At 42.2% G+C, this 22750-nt stretch overlaps 1 protein-coding gene across 4 annotated transcripts in view; it reads right to left on the bottom strand.

Annotated features, from left to right (window-relative positions):
• rsph9 (radial spoke head component 9) overlaps nt 1-22750 on the bottom strand; it is a 198308-nt gene that overhangs the window by 150980 nt on the left and 24578 nt on the right. For 3 of the 4 annotated variants that reach the window (XM_072247724.1, XM_072247733.1, XM_072247715.1), the window contains one exon: nt 9966-10066. In XM_072247724.1, the coding sequence (XP_072103825.1) occupies nt 9966-10045 (80 nt within the window). In that variant the 5' untranslated portion in view covers nt 10046-10066. The remainder of the gene's footprint in view (nt 1-9965; nt 10067-22750) is intronic. The other variant, XM_072247740.1, reaches the window with a different exon arrangement.

The following is a 22750-nucleotide window of genomic DNA, read 5'->3' as shown; positions in this document are numbered from 1 at the left end:
ACACCTCCCTCTGCAACTGGATCCTGGACTTCTAAACAGTAAGGCCACAGTCAGTCTGTGTGGGCAGCCATGTCTCTAATCCTATTACGCTGAGCACTGCACTCCCTAAGGCCGTGTGCTCAGCCCGCTGCTGACCCATGACTGTGTCGCAGGATCCAGCTCAAACCATGTCATCAAGTTTGCAGATGATGCAACAGTGATTGGCCTCAACAAGAAGAGACGGAGAATAAAGGGGAAGTGCAGTGGCTGGTGAACTGGTGTGAGAAGAGCTACCTAAGCCTGAATGTGGAGAAGACAAAGGAAATCATTGTGGATCTCAGAAAGGTGCAGATGAACCATCCCCCCTCTGCGAATACTCTGTAGAGAGAATTAAGTGCTCCATGTGTTCCTGGGAGACCACATCACAGATGACTTCACCTGGTCCCTTTATATCACCTCCCTGAACAAGAAAGCACAGCAGCGTCTCCACTTCCTAGGAAGATTGAAGCAAGCAAGGATTCCCCCCCCCCCCACCTCCTCCATAACTTAATAGCATTTTACATGAGCACCATTGAGAGCGTCCTGACAAGTTGCCTCACCATCTGGTATGGGAGCAGTCGAGCATCAGACCAGAAGTCCTTACAAAGGACTGTGAAAACAGCTGAGAGTATCATAGGGGTCTCCCCACCATCCAGTGGGGACATTTATCAGGAGCACTGCATACACAGGGCCCTTAGTTTTATTAAAGATTCCACCCATCCATCCAGCATCCTTTTTCTACCGACACACAGGAGACTATGATGCATGAAAACAAGAATGGTCAGGATGAGAAACAGTTCCTTCCCCCATGCCATCAGGCTTCTGAATTCCCTGCGGCATCATATTCAAAGTGTCGCTGGTTAATTTGTTCAGTACAATATTTAATATTGATACACTTTAGTTTGCTATTTAAGTGTGATTCATCTGTAGATTTTATCCTTGCCTTCATAAGTTATCATGTGCTATGCTTACTACTGTGCTTTACACCCTGGATTGGAGTAACATTGTCTCGTTTCTATATACATTATATGGTTATATACATTATATACATACAGTCGGCCTTCCGTATCCAAGGATTCAACCAACCGCGGATCGGGATTGGAAAAAAACCCGGAAGTTTTCTCTCCAGCACTCGTCGTTTGAGCATTGTTTGCCTTGCGTCTCGTTTGGTCGCTACTTGTGTTGTGTGCACCCTTTATTTCTGTGAAAAAATGGCTCCTAAAAAACAATTAAGTGGTCAAAACAATTCCTCAAAGGCTAAGAGGGAGCGTAAAGTACTGTAATCTAGAGATGATTAAAAGTATTACTCGTTGTTTGAGTATTGTTTGCCTCGCGTCTCGTTTGTTCGCTACTTGTGTTGTGAGCGAGAGGAAGGAGTTTAAGGCCAGTAAGGGATGGCTGGCTCGCTATGTAAAGTGCTACAGCCTCAAGAACTTAAAGATCACGGGAGGATCGGCATCGGCTGATGCCGAGGCAGCATCAGCGTTCCCGGAAGAGCCACGATGGTTGCGACTGTACTGAACATGTACAGACTTTTTTTTTCTTGTCATTATTCCCTAAACAATACAGTATAACAACTATTTACATAGCATTTACATTGTATTAGGTATTATAAGTAATCTAGAGATGTTTTAAAGTATACAGGAGGATGTGCATAGGTTAGACGCAAATACTACGCCATTTTATATACGGGACTTGAGCATCCATGAAATTTGGTATCCGCGGGGGGTTCCGGAACCAAACCCCCCATGGAGGGCTGACTATATATATAGTTAAATAACAATAAACTTGGCTTGACTTGTCACCATATACATTCCCGAGATTCATTTTCTTGTGGGCATACTCTGTAAAGTCCCAGTACCATAATAAAATTAATGAAAGACAAGCAGCCAACAAGATGGACAAGGAATCAATGTACTAAGACAACAAACTGTGCAAATACAAAACAGAAAAACAATGATAATAAATAAATAAGCAATAAATATTGGGAACATGAGATGAAGAGTCCTTGAAAATGAGCCTATAGGCTGTAGGAACAGTGAAGTTGAGTGATAGGGTAAGTGAGGTTGAGTGAAGTTATCCCTCTGGTTCAAGAGCCTGGTTGAGGGGTAATAACTGTTCCTGAACCTGGTGGTGTGAGTACTGAGGCTTCAGTACCTTCTTCCTGATGGCAGCAGCAAGAAGAGAGCATGGCCTGGGTGGTGGTGTCGTTGATAATGGATGCTGCTTTCCTGTGACGGCACTCCGTGTAGATGTGCTGAATGGTTGGGAGGGCTTTACCCTGATAGGCTGGGCTGTATCCACTACTTTTTGTAGGATGTTCCATTCAAGGGCATTGGTGCTTCCATACCAAGTCACGATGTAGCTAGTCAATATACTCTACACTACACATCTATAGAAGTTTATCAAGGTTTTAGATGTTATGTTGAATCTTCGCATACTGCTGGAAGTAGAGGAACTGCCGTGCTTTCTTCATAATTGCACTTACATGCTAGGTCCTCTGAAATGATAACACCAAGGAACTTAAAGTTTCTACCCTCTCCATCTCCCTTGATGAGAACTGGCTCATGAACCTCCAGTTTCCTCCTCCGATTTTCAATCTCCCTCATGTATGCTGATTCGTCACCACCAATAATCAGCTCCTTGCTGACATTGTGTGAGAGAGTGTTGTTGTGGCACCAATCAGCAAGATTTTCAATCTCCCTTATGTATGCTGATCTGTCACCAACTTTGATTTGGCCAACGACAGTGGTGTCGTCAGGAAACTCAAATATCGTATCAGACGCAAACAACAGGAATTCTGCAGATGCTGGAAATTCAAGCAACACACATCAAAGTTGCTGGTGAACACAGCAGGCCAGGCAGCATCTCTATTCTGAGACAATGGCCTGGTGCTCCTTAGTGGGGTCACGATCGAGGAGTAAATAAGAGGAGGTATCCGCGAGTTGTCGCTGTGCCTCGGCAAGGTAGAGGTCAGTACGCCAGACTACAACAGCACATCCCTTATCGGCGGGTTTAATAATAAGGTTAGGATTAGTGCGGAGGGAGTGGAGAGCAGAGTGTTCCGAAGGAGAGAGGTTGGAATGTATTTTGAGACAATGGCCTGGTGCTCCTTAGTGGGGTCATGATATTTTGAGACAATGGCCTGGTGCTCCTTAGTGGGGTCATGATATTTTGAGACAATGGCCTGGTGCTCCTTAGTGGGGTCACGAGATGCTGCCTGGCCTGCTGCGTTCACCAGCAGCTTTGATGTGTGTTGTTTATTGTATCAGAGCTGTGTTTAGCCACACAGTCATAAGTGAGTAGTGAAAAGGGCTAAGCACGCAGCCTTGTGGTGCATCTGTGCTGATGGAGATTGTGGAGGACATTCATAATATTTGCCTGTTCCACTACTGAAACCAGGATGTCGGCTATTCTACAGCACCGGGTGGAGTTCCATAGTACTTGTCGAATATGCTCTGAATCAGAGTACTGATAATTCTTTCTAAAGTAATATCTTTGTTATAACGTGACCATGTCGGGTACCAGCTGTGATGGTATTGGATTTGCTGATCGCAAAGTTCTGAACTCAAGCAAAGACCTACAGCCTATCTGATATACTGTAGATAGCCATGGGAACACTCACTAAAGGGAGATTATAGTGTAACTACTCAATCCTGAAAGACTAGTTCACTTCCCTGTTTATTCCCCTTGGCAAGGCTAGCTGCCAATAAGCACTATTTCAGTGGTGGCACCCACTCCTTGGCAAGGAGGAGATACTTCCAGCTAACAAAATAGTTTAAACACAGTCACTTATTTTCAGTGATACATGTTTAAATCCAAACAGCACCTTTAAAAACATTTAAAACTCAGAGGATTTTGATCTTAGAACATATTTCAAAATTGCAAACCATTTTAAAACACGAAGGATTTCCAATACACAGGTGCAATTCCTATAAGGTAAAACACCATACCCGTAAGTCATAGATGAACCAGTCATCCAGCACAGAAATGAAAGCCTCAACTGCTCTTTATTTTTGTACTGTTACTCTGCCATTAAGGTGACTTCACACAAGTATGATATTCTTTAGAATGCCTTTTAACATAAGTAGTCTAAAAGCTTCTGAAGACAGAGTTTTCAGGTATCCATAATTGATGCTGACTCTGAGCACAAAAGTCCTTCCAACAATTAACAGATCAGCTATTAGATATGCTATGTGATAATATCAATCTGGTGTGCAAGCTTCCTTGAGCTAAACTATTTAGCCAGTATTGGCTAGTTTGAAACAAGCCAAATTAAATACCCCATTGTCTTACACTGCACCTCTTAAGCAAAAAGCCCAGATGCTGTGGCCAATCAAGTCTGGCTCTATAATCAGTGCTTGTTTGCAAAGCTTCCCTTTTCACTTAAAACTGATTATTGCTTACCATTTACATTAAGAACTGAAGACTGTCTCCCATTGTTTAGTTGCGTGTCATCAATGAATACTGACTGGAAGTTTATTTTATTCAAAAACAACACTCTGATCTTAGATTAGATTATGAGGACACACAGTCCTCTTTTATTGTCATTTAGTAATGCATGCATTAAGAAATGATACAATGTTCCTCTAGAAATGATATCACAGAAACACAAGACAAACCGACTGAAAAAACTGACAAAAACCACATTATTATAACACATAGTTACAACAGTGCAAAGCAATTCCATAATTTGATGAAGAACAGACCATGGGCATGGTAAAAAAAAAAGTCTCAAAGTCTCTTGAAAGTCCCATCATCTCACGCAGATGGTAGAAGGAAGAAAAAAAACTCTTCCTGTCATGAGCTTCCAGTGCCGCAAACTTGCCAATGAAGCATCCTGGAAGCACCCGACCACAGCCAACTCTTGAGTCCGTCCGAAAACTTCGAGCCTCTGACCAGCCCTCCGACACCGAGCACCGAGCACCATCTCTGCCGAGCGCTTCGACCCCGGCCCAGCAACAGGCAATAGGCAAAGCCGAGGATTTGGGGTCTCCCCCTCCGGAGATTCTCGATTGCACAGTAGCAGTGGCAGCGAAGCAGGCATTTCAGAATTTTCTCCAGGTGTTCCTCCGTGCTTCTCACGTCTGTCTTCATCAAATCAGGATTGTGCACGGCCCCCTAGTTAACACATACGATATCATTCGGAACGGCCGCGTGCGCTGCATCGTGCCACCATCTTCTCCTCCCCTTCTCCAGATGATCTTTAGAAGTGTCAGCTGCTGTGTTTAGAAAACTGAGCTTGACAGCGAATATCCTCTTGCTAGGTGAAGATTGCGCAACCACCAACTGCAACGCCAGCCTTGAACTCCAGGCCGGGTCTTTATGAGCTGCTGTTGTGACTCCCGTCTCCCCTTCCCCCACCACCACTCCGCAGCCCCGTCTTCCTCAGATCCCACCGTCAACTCCTGGGCCCTCGGAGGCTCCATCTTCCTCTCACCCCAACCCTCCCCTCTCCATTGACACCCCCAGCCTCCCCCCTCCCCCCTCTGATCCCAGCTCTCATCCGTGCCGGGTCTTTACCATCCCCTCCGACCTTCAACTGTCGGAGGCAGAACGCTCGGTCCTCAGTAAGGGCCTTACCTTTGTCCCCCTTCGCCCACACCTCAGCGAGTTCAGTGTTCGCCACGATGCGGAACTTTTCTTCCGCCGTCTCCGTCTCCGAGCCTAATTCTTCGGCAAGGACTCTTCCACACCCACTGATGACCCCTTCTCCCGTCTTCAACCTTCCCCTTCTTCATGGACACCCCGCTCTGGTCTTCTGCCTGCTCTGGATCTCTTTATCGCTAATTGCCGACGGGACATCAACCGTCTCGACTTCACCGCACCTTGTCCCCATTCCAACCTCACTCCTTCCGAACGCTCTGCTCTCCACTCCCTCCGCACTAATCCTAACCTTATTATTAAACCCGCCGATAAGGGGGGTGCTGTTGTAGTCTGGCGTACTGACCTCTACCTTGCCGAGGCACAGCGACAACTCGCAGATACCTCCTCTTATTTACCCCTCGATCGTGACCCCACTAAGGAGCACCAGGCCATTGTCTCCCACACCATCACCGACTTTATCCGCTCAGGGGATCTCCCATCCACTGCTACCAACCTTATAGTTCCCACACCCCGCAGTGCCCGTTTCTACCTTCTACCCAAGATCCACAAACCTGCCTGTCCTGGCTGACCTATTGTCTCAGCTTGCTCCTGCCCCACCGAACTCATTTCTGCATACCTCGACACTGTTTTATCACCCCTTGTTCAATCCCTTCCGACCTATGTTCGTGACACTTCTCACGCTCTTAAACTTTTCGATGATTTTAAGTTCCCTGGCCCTCACCGCTTTATTTTCACCATGGATGTCCAGTCCTTATATACTTCCATCCCCCATCAGGATGGTCTCAAAGCTCTACGCTTCTTTTTGGATTCCAGACCTAATCAGTTCCCCTCTACCACCACTCTGCTCCGTCTAGCGGAATTAGTCCTTACTCTTAATAATTTCTCCTTTGGCTCCTCCCACTTCCTCCAAACTAAAGGTGTAGCTATGGGCACCCGTATGGGTCCTAGCTATGCCTGCCTTTTTGTTGGGTTTGTGGAACAATCTATGTTCCGTGCCTATTCTGGTATCTGTCCCCCACTTTTCTTTCGCTACATCGACGACTGCATTGGCGCTGCTTCCTGCACTCATGCAGAACTCGTTGACTTTATTAACTTTGCCTCCAACTTTCACCCTGCCCTCAAGTTTACCTGGTCCATTTCCGACACCTCCCTCCCTTTTCTAGATCTTTCTGTCTCTGTCTCTGGAGACAGCTTATCCACTGATGTCTACTATAAGCCTACTGACTCTCACAGCTATCTGGACTATTCCTCTTCTCACCCTGTCTCTTGCAAAAACGCCATCCCCTTCTCGCAATTCCTCCGTCTCCACCTCATCTGCTCTCAGGATGAGGCTTTTCATTCTAGGACGAGGGAGATGTCTTCATTTTTTAAAGAAAGGGGCTTCCCTTCCTCCACTATCAACTCTGCTCTTAAACGCATCTCCCCCATTTCACGTACATCTGCTCTCACTCCATCCTCCCGCCACCCCACTAGGAATAGGGTTCCCCTGGTCCTCACCTACCACCCCACCAGCCTCCGGGTTCAACATATTATTCTCCTTAACTTCCGCCACCTCCAACGGGATCCCACCACTAAGCACATCTTTCCCTCCCCCCCTCTCTCTGCATTCCGCAAGGATCGCTCCCTACACAACTCCCTTGTCCATTCGTCCCCCCCATCCCTCCCCACTGATCTCCCTCCTGGCACTTATTCATGTAAGCGGAACAAGTGTTACACATGCCCTTACACTTCCTCCCTTACCACCACCATTCAGGGCCCCAAATAGTCCTTCCAGGTGAGGCAACACTTCACCTGTGAGTCGACTGGGGTGATATACGCGTCCGGTGCTCCCGATGTGGCCTTTTATATATTGGCGAGACCCGACGCAGACTGGGAGACCGCTTTGCTGAACATCTACGCTCTGTCCGCCAGAGAAAGCAGAATCTCTCAGTGGCCACACATTTTAATTCCACATCCCATTCCCATTCTGACATGTCTATCCACGGCCTCCTCTACTGTAAAGATGAAGCCACACTCAGGTTGGAGGAACAACACCTTATTTTCCGTCTGGGTAGCCTCCAACCTGATGGCATGAACATCGACTTCTCTAACTTCTGCTAGGCCCCACCTCCCCCTCGTACCCCACCTGTTACTTATTTTTAAGCACACATTCTTTCTCTCACTCTCCTTTTTCTCCCTCTGTCCCTCTGAATATACCTCTTGCCCATCCTCTGGGTTCCCCCCCCCCCCTTGTCTTTCTCCCCGGACCTCCTGTCCCATGATCCTCTCGTATCCTCTTTGCCAATCACCTGTCCAGCTCTTGGCTCCATCCCTCCCCCTCCTGTCTTCTCCTATCATTTTGGATCTCCCCTTCCCCCTCCAACTTTCAAATCCCTTACTCACTCTTCCTTCAGTTAGTCCTGACGAAGGGTCTCGGCCTGAAGCATCGACTGCACCTCTTCCTAGAGATGCTGCCTGGCCTGCTGCGTTCACCAGCAACTTTGATGTGTGTTGCTTGAATTTCCAGCATCTGCAGAATTCCTGTTGTTCTTCCTAAGGTTATCAGTTTCGCCAAGACTTCTCTTGGGAGTGCACTATTGCTCCACCAACCATTCCAGTAGGTTACCAGCGCTAGAAGAGCATTTTGTGATCAGATGCTCAGAGAACTTCTTGAGTACTTCCCAGTGTAGGGGTTTCTGTGAGATTTTCTCTTTAGAGTATTCTCTTCCTTAATCTCAGTTGCACACATTTCCGAAAATTCGAAGAATTGTTACCATTATAATTTTCCATGGACAGGTAACAATAGTGCATCAATAAAATAAGTTCATATTCATCCACCTTTAAAATTTTCTTCCTCATAAACAGTTCTTGGCGTTTCCTTGAGGCAAGTGAAACACCCTGGTTTCCTTGGCTGTGTTAGTCTAGGGAAGATACTCTCAAGTCTAATTAGATGGCACACATTCCACATCATCCCATATCTTCAACAATAACCCAAACAGGCTGAAAGCAGAACAACTGCTCTTACAGAGCTGCTAAATGAAATACCTGCAGCATAACAGTAAAGATGTGAACCAGGGCATTACACAAGTTTGGATCACGGTTGTCTCTGATTGTTCATTGGGCCAGCTGGTAATGTCTTCCACTGAGCTGCAGGTAGTTCATTTCTTTTACAGGGGTGTTCATATTGCTTTCGATGCTATGTATGATGTTATTCAGGTTTGCTGAAAGTGAGTCTTGGAAGCAGGTTACTGATTATGTATTGTTGTCCTCTTTTCCCAAAGAATTAGTAATCTCACATTTTAGTTATAGAAAATTGTATTCATCAGTTAAACAATGTCATAATATATGTAGAAGGTGAAACGTTTATAGAGGTAACCTGCCTCTGTATGTGTAAGAGTTAAGGAAGAGTACACTTCTTTTGTTGATGATCCTATCAGTGCTTTCAACTCTGAATGCCCAGAAAAAGATGTAATAACATAGGGTTTGGTTATGTACCTCCCATGTGAATGAACATCTATTGATATGCCGTAGCTTGGCATTCAATACCAACCATACCATCTGAATACGTTCCTGCCCATTTTAGTGATTCTGGACTCTGAATATAATTGTCCAGGACGTCGCCCTTTTACTTTAAGAATTGGTCCTGACTAAGAAGAACTGATGTATCTTCCCAGCTTTCAAGTTGTACTAGAAAACTAACTGAACAAGCACTACCCAGTCTGTTCTGGCAGACTATGGGATCTTGTCAACCAAATATACAAGCTGTTCTTGTAACATTAAGCATATCACAAATAGCAATAGTGGTGGTCCTACATGTTGCATTGTAGGAGAATCGCGTGCACCATATATACTTAAGCCCAAATAATAAGTGAAACAAATTCAAATAGTTCTGCCTCGTGACAATATAGTGCTTTATAGACCTTGAAAGCCCTAGGATTAAATTGTTGTTTCTGAAGAAATCACAACAGAAAAGGTAAAAAAGTTATCAGGAGTATAGCATTCCCGGGGTAGCCATCTTTCTCCTCCAAGTAAACCTTTTACCATTGTGTAACGTAACAGACAAGATGTATAGTAAGACAGATTGGTTTGAATATAAATGTCAAAGATCTAAAACATGATAGTATAAAACTACCATTAACAGTGAAAAACATATTTAGGAAAATACATTATATAAAGTCTTACACACCATATTATGAAAAAGTTACCCATGTTAAAAAGTAAATATATAATATCCACATAGGTGAGTGAAAAATGTTTGACTCATTTTTCCATGAGATTGTGTTTTTAGGCCAGTTATTTGCAACAGACACCACTCTTCCACCCCCACCCTTCCCTCAAGATGCGTTGAGAAACATGTATACCTACACATGATGTTAGCGATTAGGACTAGGAAAAGGAGATGAGCAAGAATGCCATGATTAGGATGGTCCCTGCTCTTCATTCTTCTGTGGCCGAGGATGAGCTAGAGAATTGGATAAAAGGCGAGCATGAGGCAGTGTATAGCAAAGCAGACATTCAAGATATAATCTATAATAGTGCAGTTCAGGTATTGGTGTTTTAATAGAGTCTTAAGTGTGGAACCGCTATATAAAGAGCAGAAGTCTCCAAACTTCAGTCTTTGCAGGGTTCAACATTTCAACAGAAGAAGCAATATAAAAATAGTAACTTCAATGGCCAGGGAAATTGCCCATTGTAAAAAACTGCAAAAAAGCATTTTTAGCCCAATTTAAAGTAGTGCCAATCCACTCAGAAAATGTATTTGGTGCTGTAGAAGTTAAATTTGCAACTGCTGGAAATGTCTTAGCTATTATTTCAGCTAGAGCGTTAAGTCAGTCAGGAGCTTTGTGTGGGTCTGCAAAGGAACCTTGTGAAAGGAGATGCCTTGTTCATCTGATTGTGTCAGTTTAGCTGCTCTCATAGTGAACTGATAAATATTCTTTTAATTTGGCTGAGTTGCTCCTAGCCATTGTGGACGAGCATTAAGTATTCCTAAAAACCTTCCTTAAAACTGGACTTGCACTTCTATTTTGAGATGTGCAACATAGATTGAATAATCATATTACTCTGAGTCATTTCCTTTATAAACCTTAAAAAGTGAGTGACCCTCTGATAGTGGTATGCTTGAACAACTTTTGCCATCTGAAATTTCTACCTTCTGAGTGAATTAAAGGATCACATCACTTGTGAAACTGATTAATGACACTGTAACAAAATTGAAAGATTCTAGCCGAGGTATTGAAGGTAAATTTATAGAAGAACCACTTAACGTGGAAAGTTGTTGACCCTGCTATGTTATTGAATGTTCTTACTCATGGACATATGACATTGAAACTGTTAGACTAGAACATTGTGATTAAAATATTTTTTTGCAGACTTCTAAATTAGATGGATATTTCATTGCACATTCCCTTTATGACCAACAAGTATATGAAGATACTTACTTCAAAGAATTTAGACGTTTCCATTTCTCCATTTACAGCCACTACTACACTCCACTATTAATTGTCATGGTAATGTGCCAATGTTTTGCATTACTGGTTTATATTTTAAATGGTTCAGCAATGCCCCTGATCTGGATTTTGTATGGAAAGATAAGGAGGAAAGATGCACTGAAGCAGAAGGTAAGATGAAACGAAAATGTTTTCCTCCTTGGTCAACTAAAGCTGATAAGTCTATTAAGCTTTTTAGAGACTTTAGTCCTATAAACTATTGTATCTATGCAGATTTTCTCTTTGCCCTTAATTAAACAATCATGAATAGTTCATGCCATGGTGCAAATAATACCAGATAACATAAATTATTCTTCACATAGACTTCAACTACAAGCTGAAACATGGGGAAACAAGTCCATGACTAACTTTACTGTTGGAGACCAATTGATAATGCTAAACTTTGGGGTTGCACTCATAACATCACTCCCCAAATAGACAATATTACATATACAGACAATCCTTACTGTGAAAACAACAGTGCATTTTGGGTTTATTATTCCTGGGCAATATATCTATGAGAGACTTTCCTCATGAATAGGAATCTTTACATTTCTTCTTAAATCTAAACATATGTTTTATTGTTTCATATCACCACCCCTTCCTGTTGGGGTGTAGGGGTTCTGTGGTGAACCCATGTCCTGGTCTAATATAAGGGTTCCACTCATTCTTGGGGGGCGGGTGATAAATCCTACTCAGACAAGTTTGATTTTATCTATGGAGACAGTTTTACTTACAGACATGTTTCCCCTCCCTGGCTCAAATACCGGAGTCCTATCATTGATAACTGGATAATGAGACAAGGAGGTTTTTATCTAGGATGGAATTTAGGATTGGGGTTATTTTAATGGAATTTCTTTACTTGGACCCAGTCTCCTTTCTGTGGTCTCCAAGCTTTCATGTCAGGTTCCTTTCCCATAAACTCTTTCAGTTCCTTGAGGTCTGAGTTAGTGATCAGCGTTATATTTAGGTGGACATTATACATTAAGAAGTAAGGTGTAACATTCTAGTGAACTCCTGTTTTCACAATCTGTATATTGCTTGCAGACATCTGTACTTCAGGGACAAGTGTAGCCACCTTGGGCCTCTAGAGTAGACCAGTTTTGCCAGACCTCCTTAATCTCACGATTCCTTCACTCCACCAAGTCACTTGATTCTGGGTGGAATGGAACGCTGTAATCCACTTGTATGCCTGCTTATTCTCACATAGCCTGAAAGCCTTTACCTATGAAGGGAGACCGTCAGTCGACATGTATGCAGGTAGGGGTGTCAACATGTGGGAATATGGAATTTCTGGAGTGCTCTGATGGTTGAGGCCTCACTACAAGAAGCTGTGGAGACTAAAACATATATCCTGTACAAAGATCAATTATCACAGGAATATATCTATTAGGTTTCCGATTAAAGTAGGTTGCCTTTGGACACCATAAATGGACTGTATAATCAATTTGCTCCACCTGCATTGGTGCAGTTGGTTTTGTTTGGAGGTGGTCTTGTGACTGCTCCTTTATTATAGGCCAGGCATTCTTTATAAATTGCAACAAATAGCTTAAAATCACTCAACACATAGGACCATCAGTTTTACATGACTAATTTTGCATGAGTTGCTTGTCCCCCACCATGAATGTGTTTGAGTCCTTAGTGGGCTTCCTGAATCAGGCTTCCCACTTGTGAGAAAGAAATATTTGCTTCTGATCTTTTTTGGGTGACATATCCAAACCTCAGCTTCATATTTGTCCTGAGTTGGAAATCCTTTGGAACTGGGTTTAATAATAGCTAGGAAAACTCTGAAAACTTCATCCTGGTTATTTTCTATTTGTTGCTGAGTTACTACAAAACCTTGAACTCCCTTACTATTGTAAGGTTCATACCAGCAGATCGTTTTGCTCGTTGATTGTCTATTTTATTACCATAGCTGTGTAAGTGGCATGCATTATGTCCCAGGATGTGTAACACCTGTACTAATGGTCCAGTCAATAATAATTCATAAATATTCTTCCACGTGGACAAATGTGACAGTAGTTTACCTCTGCATATTCTCCATCCAGTCGCTAAGCTGATGGGAAGCTCTCTTTCTATATTCTTAAGGTAATTGGAGTCAGTACATATGAAGGCCAGTTCATTTGTGTGTACTTGTTTTAAACATAATTTTAGGGCTTTGGCCTCTGCAAATTGAGCTGCATGATCCCCTAAAGGATGCGCTTACAACTCATGTGTTTCAAATTCAGTTTCCAATAAAACACTTCCTTTTATAAACTCTACTCCTGCCCATAATTGAGTTTGTCCATCTTTCTGAATTTTCATTGCTGATCCATCACAGTATCACATTTGAGAATAGTGCTGTAAAGGATGCTGTGCCACATTGGGCCATGGAGAAAGTGGTTCTGCATTTTCCATGACAAGTAAAGATTGTAACTCTTAGCTCCCAGGAACATATTCCCAGTTTAAGGAGTTGTCTTGTAAAAGTGTTTGCCATTTCCCATATCTAATTAGTTCTCCGTTTATTTATTGGTTATTTTTCATTTTTCAAAGCCACAAACTCTGCATAATAATTGGTTTGTCCCCTTGCAGTAGCCTTACTATTATCTTAAGGTGGTAAATGTCTGTTCTGTTGGGGTGAAGTTATATAAGGCATCGTGTATGGGGCCTGTGTTTCTTCTCCCTCATTATAGCAGATGGCTACAGCGTTTTTTTTGGAGAAACATGAACTTCCAGGTCAAGAGGTCTATTGCTTGCTTAACTACATTCATCAAATTCTCTAGTGATTCATAATCTTCTGTGGTAAAAACAAAAGGCTTTTCATTTTATGGCATACGCATGTCATATCATGGTTTTGATAACTGAACATAGTCAGGCATGAAAGCCCTAGCATAATTCAATAGGCCTAGGGTAAATCGTCAGGCTTTTAGGATCTTTGGATACCCTACTTGAGTGACTTTTTTTGGTCTAAATTCAGGCATTAAACCACATTCCCAATTGGTAATTGCCATACCTAGGGAATTTACTGCTGTATGACAGAGTTGAGATTCTTTTAATGTTAACTACATAGCCTCTGTCTGTCAGCCTTTTAATGACAACCTCAGTCAGTGTTAAATGCTTGTCCACTGTGTCGGCTGTGCGGTATACACCATCAACATATGCACACACGTCTGATATTACTTGTAGAGTCTGAATGACGCCTGCAAAAATATTTGTGGACTATTCCGAAAACATTGTGGGAGTCTGGTCCACTGATATTGTGAGCCATCGGGTGCTGTAAGGGCTGTGTAATGTTAGTCACTTTCAAAAATTACGTGTGGCCAGAAGCCATTGGACAGATTGACGCAAGATTTATATTCTTTATGAGTCAATCCTTGCAGTATTCATTGTAATGACTGTTGCTAGGCTGAATTATATACTGTGTGTTTATTCAGGACAATATAGTCCATGCCAATCGTATCGCCCATTGGAATCCGCTACGCCGAACAAGGGTGAGTAAAATTGAGAAGGTTCTTCTATCAAAGCACCTTGTTTATAGAGGGAGTCTACAGTTTCCTGTAGGGATTGCTTTCCTCTATAGTCAGCAACATGTCACTATTTCTGGCGTGGGAAAGGACTGCATCCTAATTTAGTTGGTTCAATATCAACCATCCCACAGTGGTTAGGAGGTTGTTGTAGTTGGTCATAATATTTACATAGAAACATAGAAAACCTACAGCACAATACAGGCCCTTCAGCCCACAGAGTTGTGCCAAACATGTCCCTACCTTAGAAATTACTAGGCTTACCCATAGCCCATGTATTTTACTAAGCTCCATGTACCTATCCAAAAGTCTCTTAAAGGACCCCTCCTTATCCGCGTCCACCACCGTTGCCAGCAGCCCATTCCACGCACTTGCCACTCTCTGAGTAAAAAACTTACCCCCGACATCTCCTCTGTACCTACTCCCCAGCACCTTAAACCTGTGTCCTCTTGTGGCAACCATTTCAGCCCTGGGAAAAAGCCTCTGACTATCCACACTATCAATGCCTCTCATCATCTTATACACCTCTATCAGGTCACCTCTCATCCTCCGTCGCTCCAAGGAGAAAAGGCTGAGTTCACTCACCCTATTCTCATAAGGCATGCTCCCCAATCCAGACAAAGTCCTTGTAAATCTCCTCTGCACCCTTTCTATGGTTTCCACATCCTTCCTGTAGTGAGGCGACCAGAACTGAGCACAATACTCCAGGTGGGGTCTGACCAGGGTCCTATATAGCTGCAACATTACCTCCCAGCTCCTAAATTCAATTCCACGATTGATGAAGGCCAACACACCGTACACCTTCTTATTTGTACAAAATATGTTTCAATTTCACCCTGATCGTCTTATCCTGATGATATTCTAGTGGTTTATGAATAGGAATGTCTCGTTCATCCAGTCCAGTTGCATCAACTGTTGGGTTGATTATGGTACGAATCCAACAGGAAGCATCTGGTGTTCCTATTAGAAGTGTTAGTTTCCTACAATCTGGGCTAAACTGGTGTAAATACTTTATAACTACGTTAGTTACTGTGTTTGCAAATCTAAACGATTTTTTGATTAAGCTTAGTTTGGTAATTGGTGGTAGGTTTCGTAAGTGGGTATTCGATTTGTTTGTTTGGCTGGTCTTTTAAAGTGAGGGTGGGTGAAGAAGTGTCATAAGATTTTTTGGTGCAGAATGGGACGCCCCAGGGTAGTGTCATTCGTCCAATATTGTTTAATCTGATGATTAATGATATTTTTGATGGTGCTGGGTCTGGTGCTAGGTTGAGTGAACTTGGCCTTTTCTCCTTGGAGGATGAGAGGTGACCCGATAGAGATGTATAAGATGATGAGAGGCATTGATCATGTGGATAGTCAGAGGCTTTTTCCCAGGGCTGAGGTGACTAACACAAGAGGGCACAGTTTTAAGGTGCTTCTATGTAGGTACAGAGGAGATGTCAGGGGTAAGTTTTTTTATGTAGAGAGTGGTGAGTGCGTGGAATGGACTGCCAGTGACGGTGGTGGAGGCGGATACGATAGGGTCTTTTCCGAGACTCCTAGATAGGTACATGGAGCTTAGAAAAATAGAGGGCTATGGGTAACCCTAGATAATTTCTAAGGTAAAGACATGTTCGGCACAGCATTGTGGGCTGAAAGGCCTGTATTGTGCTGTAGGTTTTCTATGTTTCTATGGCTACTTCTATTGTCTGTATAATTCCATTATCTGTACAGGAACTTTACATGTTGGGCACTCTACCTCATTTACATGTATGAGTACAATTTAAATTTTCCCTGTCAGCTGCCCATGATTATCGCCTTGAATAGTATCAGTATCAACACAGCAGGGTCATACAGCGGGGCTTGCTTTGTCTAATCTGTATCCTTTTCTGTGTTCTATCCCTTCATCATTCCGGTCTCTGACTTCAATAATAAACTAGTGATCATGTTCCATTTGAGGAGCAGTTCAGGTATTATTCCATATTTCTGCTATGCCATTAATACCAACCAGCATTTACCTACATATCTATTGGAACCAGGATGTTGGCCATTCTATTGTGAGTGCGCTGAGTTGAACTACCGCTAAATAATATTTCTTCCTAAAAATTACTTTGGTATAATGTGACCATGTCGTGTGCCAAATGTGAATGTATTAGATTTGCTGACTGTGAATTTCTAAATTCAAACAAAGTCCTAAAGCCTTCTCCAATATACTGTAGGTAGCTATGGGTACACTCATTAAAGGGAAGTTTTACTGTAGCTACCCAATCTTTAATGACTAGTTCACTTCCCTGTTTATCCTCCATGGCAAGTTTTGCTGCGAATGTCCATGATTTGAATGGTGCGTCCCTCCCTCCTTGGCAAAGAGGAGATACTTCCAGTTAATAAAGAAGTTTAAACAGTCTTTAATTTTCAGTGATGCACGTTTAAATCCAAACAACGTACTTAAAACATATTTAAAACTGACAGATGACTTCTATCTTATAAAAGACTTCCAAACTACAAACCATTTTAAAAGACAAATGATTTCCAAAACACAGGTAAAATTCCCATAGGGTAAAACAACATACCCATGAGCTATAGACAAACCAGTCATCCGTCGCAGAAATTAAAGGCAGAGGAATGGATTCTAGTTCATCCCCGTGTTTCTGTCATTCTTCTTCCCTGACTGCTCTTTACATTTATACTGTTTCTCTGCCACTTGTGCAACTTCACACACATATGATATTCTTTGTGATATTTTTAACACAAACAGTCTAAAAGGTTCTGGAGGCAGAGTTCCTAGCTACCCACAATTGATGCTGTGTACAATAATGTATTATTTATATTTATTTATTTAGGCCCATTGAGCTGATCTGCCCAGTAACCAACCTATTTTACCCCTGCTTAATTACAGGCCAATTTACAACGTCCAATTCATCTACCAGCTGGTATGTCTTCGGACTGTTGGAGGAAACTGGAGCACCCAGAGGAAACCCATGTGGTAATGGGGAGAACGTACATGCTCCTTACAGATGGCGCTGGAACTGAACTCTGCACTCCAATGCTCGGCCTGCAATTGTGTCATGCCATCACATTACTGTGGCACCTTAGCCAATCTTTTAGCTCAGTGCCTTTTGCCTGCAATGACCCTTAAGAGCTAAACGTTTCTATGACAATCCATTAGTATAGTCATGAAGACTAGGTGGGATTAAGTCCACATTATTTCTTTTCTTGTATCCCCTTGAGGGATTTGAACTCCTGATCTTGTAATCCAGACTATAGGATGCCACTTCATTGCCTCCATAAAGGAGCCATCATTAACACAGTTCCTTTGGAAAAGACTTATGAGAAGGTTATCAGGGCTGTGGAAGGCTAATCAGTCTCATGAGCTTGCCTTTCATTCAATTACTTTATGATTGAGCTGCTATCTTCCCTCGTCCAATAAATATCAAGGATCACATTAATTCAGTCTCTTTCTCTATAGAAACCGCCTGACCTGCCGAATATCTATAGCAAACTGTTTGTCCAGCATTACCACTTCCATACTCTTCAGAAAAATCTATAAGCCACAATTCTGATATTAATAACTGACCAGTTTCCCTGACTCTTTCTTCCCACTTGGCATCAAAAAGTTTTGGAGAAAGAGGGGATAGGAATTCCGGGAGTTGAGAAGAGCTCCGCATTCCCATTACATTTAAGCATAAAGTTGTATTAATGTACATGGATGCTTGATAGTTCGCATAGAATAGCTGGGCTGATGGGCCTGCTTGCATGCTGTATGGCTCAGGAATCTATAGTTCCTGAGCTAAGAAACCATTATGGGAAGTGCGACAAGGTGCTGCACATGAAGCTGCTTAACAAGATAAGACCTCATGGTATTAGCATGGACAGAAGATCAGCTGACTGGCAGGAGACAAAGAATTGGATTTAAGGAGGCCATTTCCAGTTGCTGCCGATGACTATTGGTGTTGCTACCGCTTTTTTTTTTAACGTTATACAGTACTATACAAAATTCTTAGGCACATATATACAGCTAGAGATTCTAACACTTCTCATACAGTACCGTACTTGTCAATGTGGAGCAGACAGCAAGTGTGTAAATCTGTCAGGAGCAAAGGATGTTGGGAATGATGAGGGTGGAGCACCGAGGGAGGGGTGTGGGACAAGTAGCAGAAAAGGAGTGCCAGGGGTGGGGGTGGTGCGGGTACAGACACACCCAGCCCTGAAACACCAGGCAAGGTCAGTTAATTCCAAACAATTAGTTTATTGATCATTACAGAATGTCTCTCTGGTGTTTTCTGCTCCCTCCCCTCTCCCTTCCACCTTTCCCTACCATGATTCCCCTCTCCCTGCCTTTGTCCCACTCTGAGTCCACATCAGAGATCCGTATCAGAATCAGGTTTATCATCACTCATATATGTCATGATTTTTATATTTTCCGGCAGCAAAAATCATGTAGGAGTTCCTAAAAGTTAACTTACAGCATGAGTTGATGGTGAGGAAGAAAAATGCAATGTTAGTATTCACTTTGGGAGGACTAAAATATAAAAGCAAGGATGTGATGCTGAGGCTTTGTAAGGCATTGGTCAGACCACACTTAGAGTATTTTAAGCAGTTTTGGGCCCCCTATCTAAGAAAAAATGTGCTGGCATTGGAGCAGGTCCAGAAAAGGTTCATTGAAGTGATTCCAGGATTGAAGGAGTTAAGGGATGAGGAGCATTTGATGGCTCTGGGCCTGTACCTGCTGGAATTTAGATTTCAATGAGATCCCCTGTCATCTTCTATCGAATATTGAAAGGCTTAGTTAGAGTGGATATGGAGAGGATGCTTCCTGTTTATGGAGAAGTCTAGGACCAGAGGCATAGCCTCAGGATAGTGGGATATCCATTTACAACAGAGACAATGATGAACTTCTTTGGTCGAGTGGGGGTTGTGAATCTGTAGAATTCATTGCTACAGACAGCAGTGGAGGCCAAGTCATAGGGGATCTTTAAAATGAAGATTGATAAATTCTTGATTAGTCAGAGTGTCAAAGGTTATGGAGAGAAGGGAGGAGAATGAGGTTGAGAGGGATAATAAATCAGCCATGATGGAATGGCAGAGCAAAATCATTGATCCAAATGGGCTGATTCTGTGCCTATGTCTTATGGTCTTTTCCTTGCCTCCTCTTGAGGAAGGGTAATCTCCTATAACATATCTATAAGAGGGTTGGGTTTAGTTTAGTAGCTATTGTCAATGGAATCAAAACTTAGCTTCCACTCTTAGGCTTGTGAATGTCCCCATTCCAGTATTGTCCGGGCTGCAGGAACACATGCCGAGGAAAGCTCTGAGATTCAGTGTTGTCTTGGTAAGGCTCTGTGGGAAAGGAATACAGTCCAAGCATTCTACTGCTCGTAAACATGGTGGGGCAGGGTTGCATGAGTAAGCCCTTCAAACTTGGGAAGCCATGTGAGCGGCAACGTAACTGTTTTTTTTTGTTTCTGTTAAGAGTTTACACTACTGAATGTAACCACTACTTATGTACAAGATTTTTTGCACTTAGCCAAGTTTATTCCTTTGAAGAGCTTATCAATAGAGAGACTGCCAGTGCCCATGGAAGAAAGAAAGCAATGATTTCCTCAACTGACAACCCGTCCTTAACATGTTTCCCTGACTTCATCCCATAGCAAACTAGAATCCAGCCTCTTTGTTGGTCATGTGTCAACAGAGAAACAAGGAAGCCTCAGCATCTTCTGAAGTTTTAAAATTTGGTCCCTCTGTTCATGCATATGGCTAGTTGTGGCCACAAAGATCAGTATCAGGGCCCTGCCTATTCACAATCTGAAGCAACTGTTTGGCTAAGGACAAAAATATTGTCCTTCCAAGTCTGCTGATGACTTGAGCAATCCGTCAGTAGATGAGAGCATAGCAAATGGAATATAATGTGTTTTAAAAAAAAAAAGGGGTCATTAAGTTTGGTACACAAACAGAAAATTTAGTGCATTTGTTAAATGATAGGAGATTGAGTGGTACTGATATTCAAAAGACCTAGATGCATACAAGTTACTGCAAACTCATGTCCAGTTGCAGCAGGAAGGCAAATGATATATTAGTCTTTACTATGGGAGAAAATTATTACAGGAGTAAAGATGTCTTATGGCAATTGTATAGGGCCTTGGTGAGACTGAGATTGGCGAACTAAGTATACTTACTGGAAAGGGAGTAGATCAGGTCTCCATACTCTGGAGTTCAGAAGAATGGAAGAAGACCTCACTGAAATGTACAACTTTCTTACAGTACTTGAAAAGGTGGATGTAAGAAAGCAGGTCCCCTCTGGTGGAAAAAGTCTAGGACCAGGGATAACAGTCAAGAGATTATGGTTCGCCATTTGGGACTGAAATAAAGATTGATTTCTTCAGAGTGGATGGTAAATCTTTGGAATTCTCCACTCCAAATTTGTCAGGAACAAGGATCAATAGCCATCTGGATACTACAGGAATCAAAGTATTTGGAAATAGAATGGAGACTCACTTTCAAGGGCTCTTCATCTCATGTTCTTTATACCTATTGGTTTATTTATTTATTATTTATTTCTATACACTTGCTGTAAGATATCTTTACTCCTGTAATAATTTTCTCCCATATTAGAGACTAATATATCATTTGCCTTCCTGCTGCAGCTAGACATTAGTTTTCAGTAACTTGTATTCATCTAGATCCTTTGAATATCAGTACCACTCAATCTCCTACCATTTAACAAATGCACCACATTTTCTATTTGTGTACCAAGCTTAATGACCTCAAATTTTTTTGCTTAGTTTGTGTCTTTTGCACATTGGTTGAATGCTCAAGTTGGTGTAATATCTCATTGATTCTATCACGGATTTATTGAGTATGCTAAGTATGCCCACAAGAAAATGAATGCAGGGTTGTATATGGTAACATATCTGTATTTTGACAATAAATTTACATTGAGCTTTGAAATATCGTTGATGAAGATCTTAATGAATGGGTTTATAATTGTATGGAGAAACTGGTGATTATTGGTGGCTCATATTTGTCAGAAGTTCGGAGGGAGAGAAAGTTGGTTATCATTGGTTCAAAATTTTAGGGAGCAGGGAGAAATGAACCAAGAATTTCGTGAGGAAGATGTTTTATTTGAGCATCATATGGCTTGGATTTGGAATGCACAAGCAAACAGAATGACTGAACGCTCAATGAGTTCTAACCTGTGTTTTAACAGACAGTTTAATTTTTAAATTCCTGTTATGTAAAAGATCCTACATTCATCATCTTAACGGGGGCTAAACAGCAAAGTGAGCTCAAACTAGCAGCAGGATGTTTGCTTTTATTGTTTTTCTTGGAGAGGGAAAGCCGTTGAGTGCAGCCTTGCTTCAGTGTCACAGTCCAGATCATTCTCTTAGGCTGTGTGAACTTTGACTTAACCCCTTCTCCTTCAAGGAGAATGAAACCGAATAATATAGTTTATTTTTATCTAAAACTTTGTACCGTGGACTCATTCTTTGTTGCTCTGGGTTTCAATCAGCCAGCACTGTAGTCATTCAGAACATGATTAACATTGGCAATGTGCTATGATGAATCCACTGGATTATTCTTCAATCTCTTAGTAGGTCATGCACACTGAATAATTATAAATACAATTGCAGATATCAGAGTCAAATTTATTACCACTGACACTTGATGTGAAGTTTCTTGTTTGGTGGGATGGCATGGTAGCTTAGTGGTTAGCCATTGGTTTACAACACCAGTCATCACAAACAATGTTCAATTCCTGTCACTCCCTGTATGTTCTCCCCGTGACCACACGGGTTTCCTGCGGGTGATCTGGTTTTCTTCCTACATTCCAAAGAAGTACAGTTAAGGGTGGTGAGTTATGGGCATACAATGTTGGTGCCAGAAGCTTGGCAACATTTACAGGCTGCCCAACACAACCCTCTCTGGTTTGATTTAACATAGAACTATGCATTTTATTGTATGTTTTGATGCACATTTGATAAGTAAAGCTAATCTTTAGTTGGCCGTTCAGCGCAAATATTTGAAATTACTATAAATTACAAAAATGAACAGATATTGCAAATAAAGGAATAACTCGATAGTGTTCATGGACTTTCAAAAATCTGATGGTGGATGGGGAAAAAGCTGTTCCTACATTTTTGAGTGAGAGTCTTCAGGCTCTTGTACCTCCTTCCCAAT

The sequence above is a fragment of the Mobula birostris genome, chromosome 2 (assembly GCF_030028105.1).
Source record: "Mobula birostris isolate sMobBir1 chromosome 2, sMobBir1.hap1, whole genome shotgun sequence".
Lineage (NCBI taxonomy): Eukaryota > Metazoa > Chordata > Chondrichthyes > Myliobatiformes > Myliobatidae > Mobula > Mobula birostris.
This window is presented reverse-complemented; position numbering and strand designations above follow the sequence as displayed.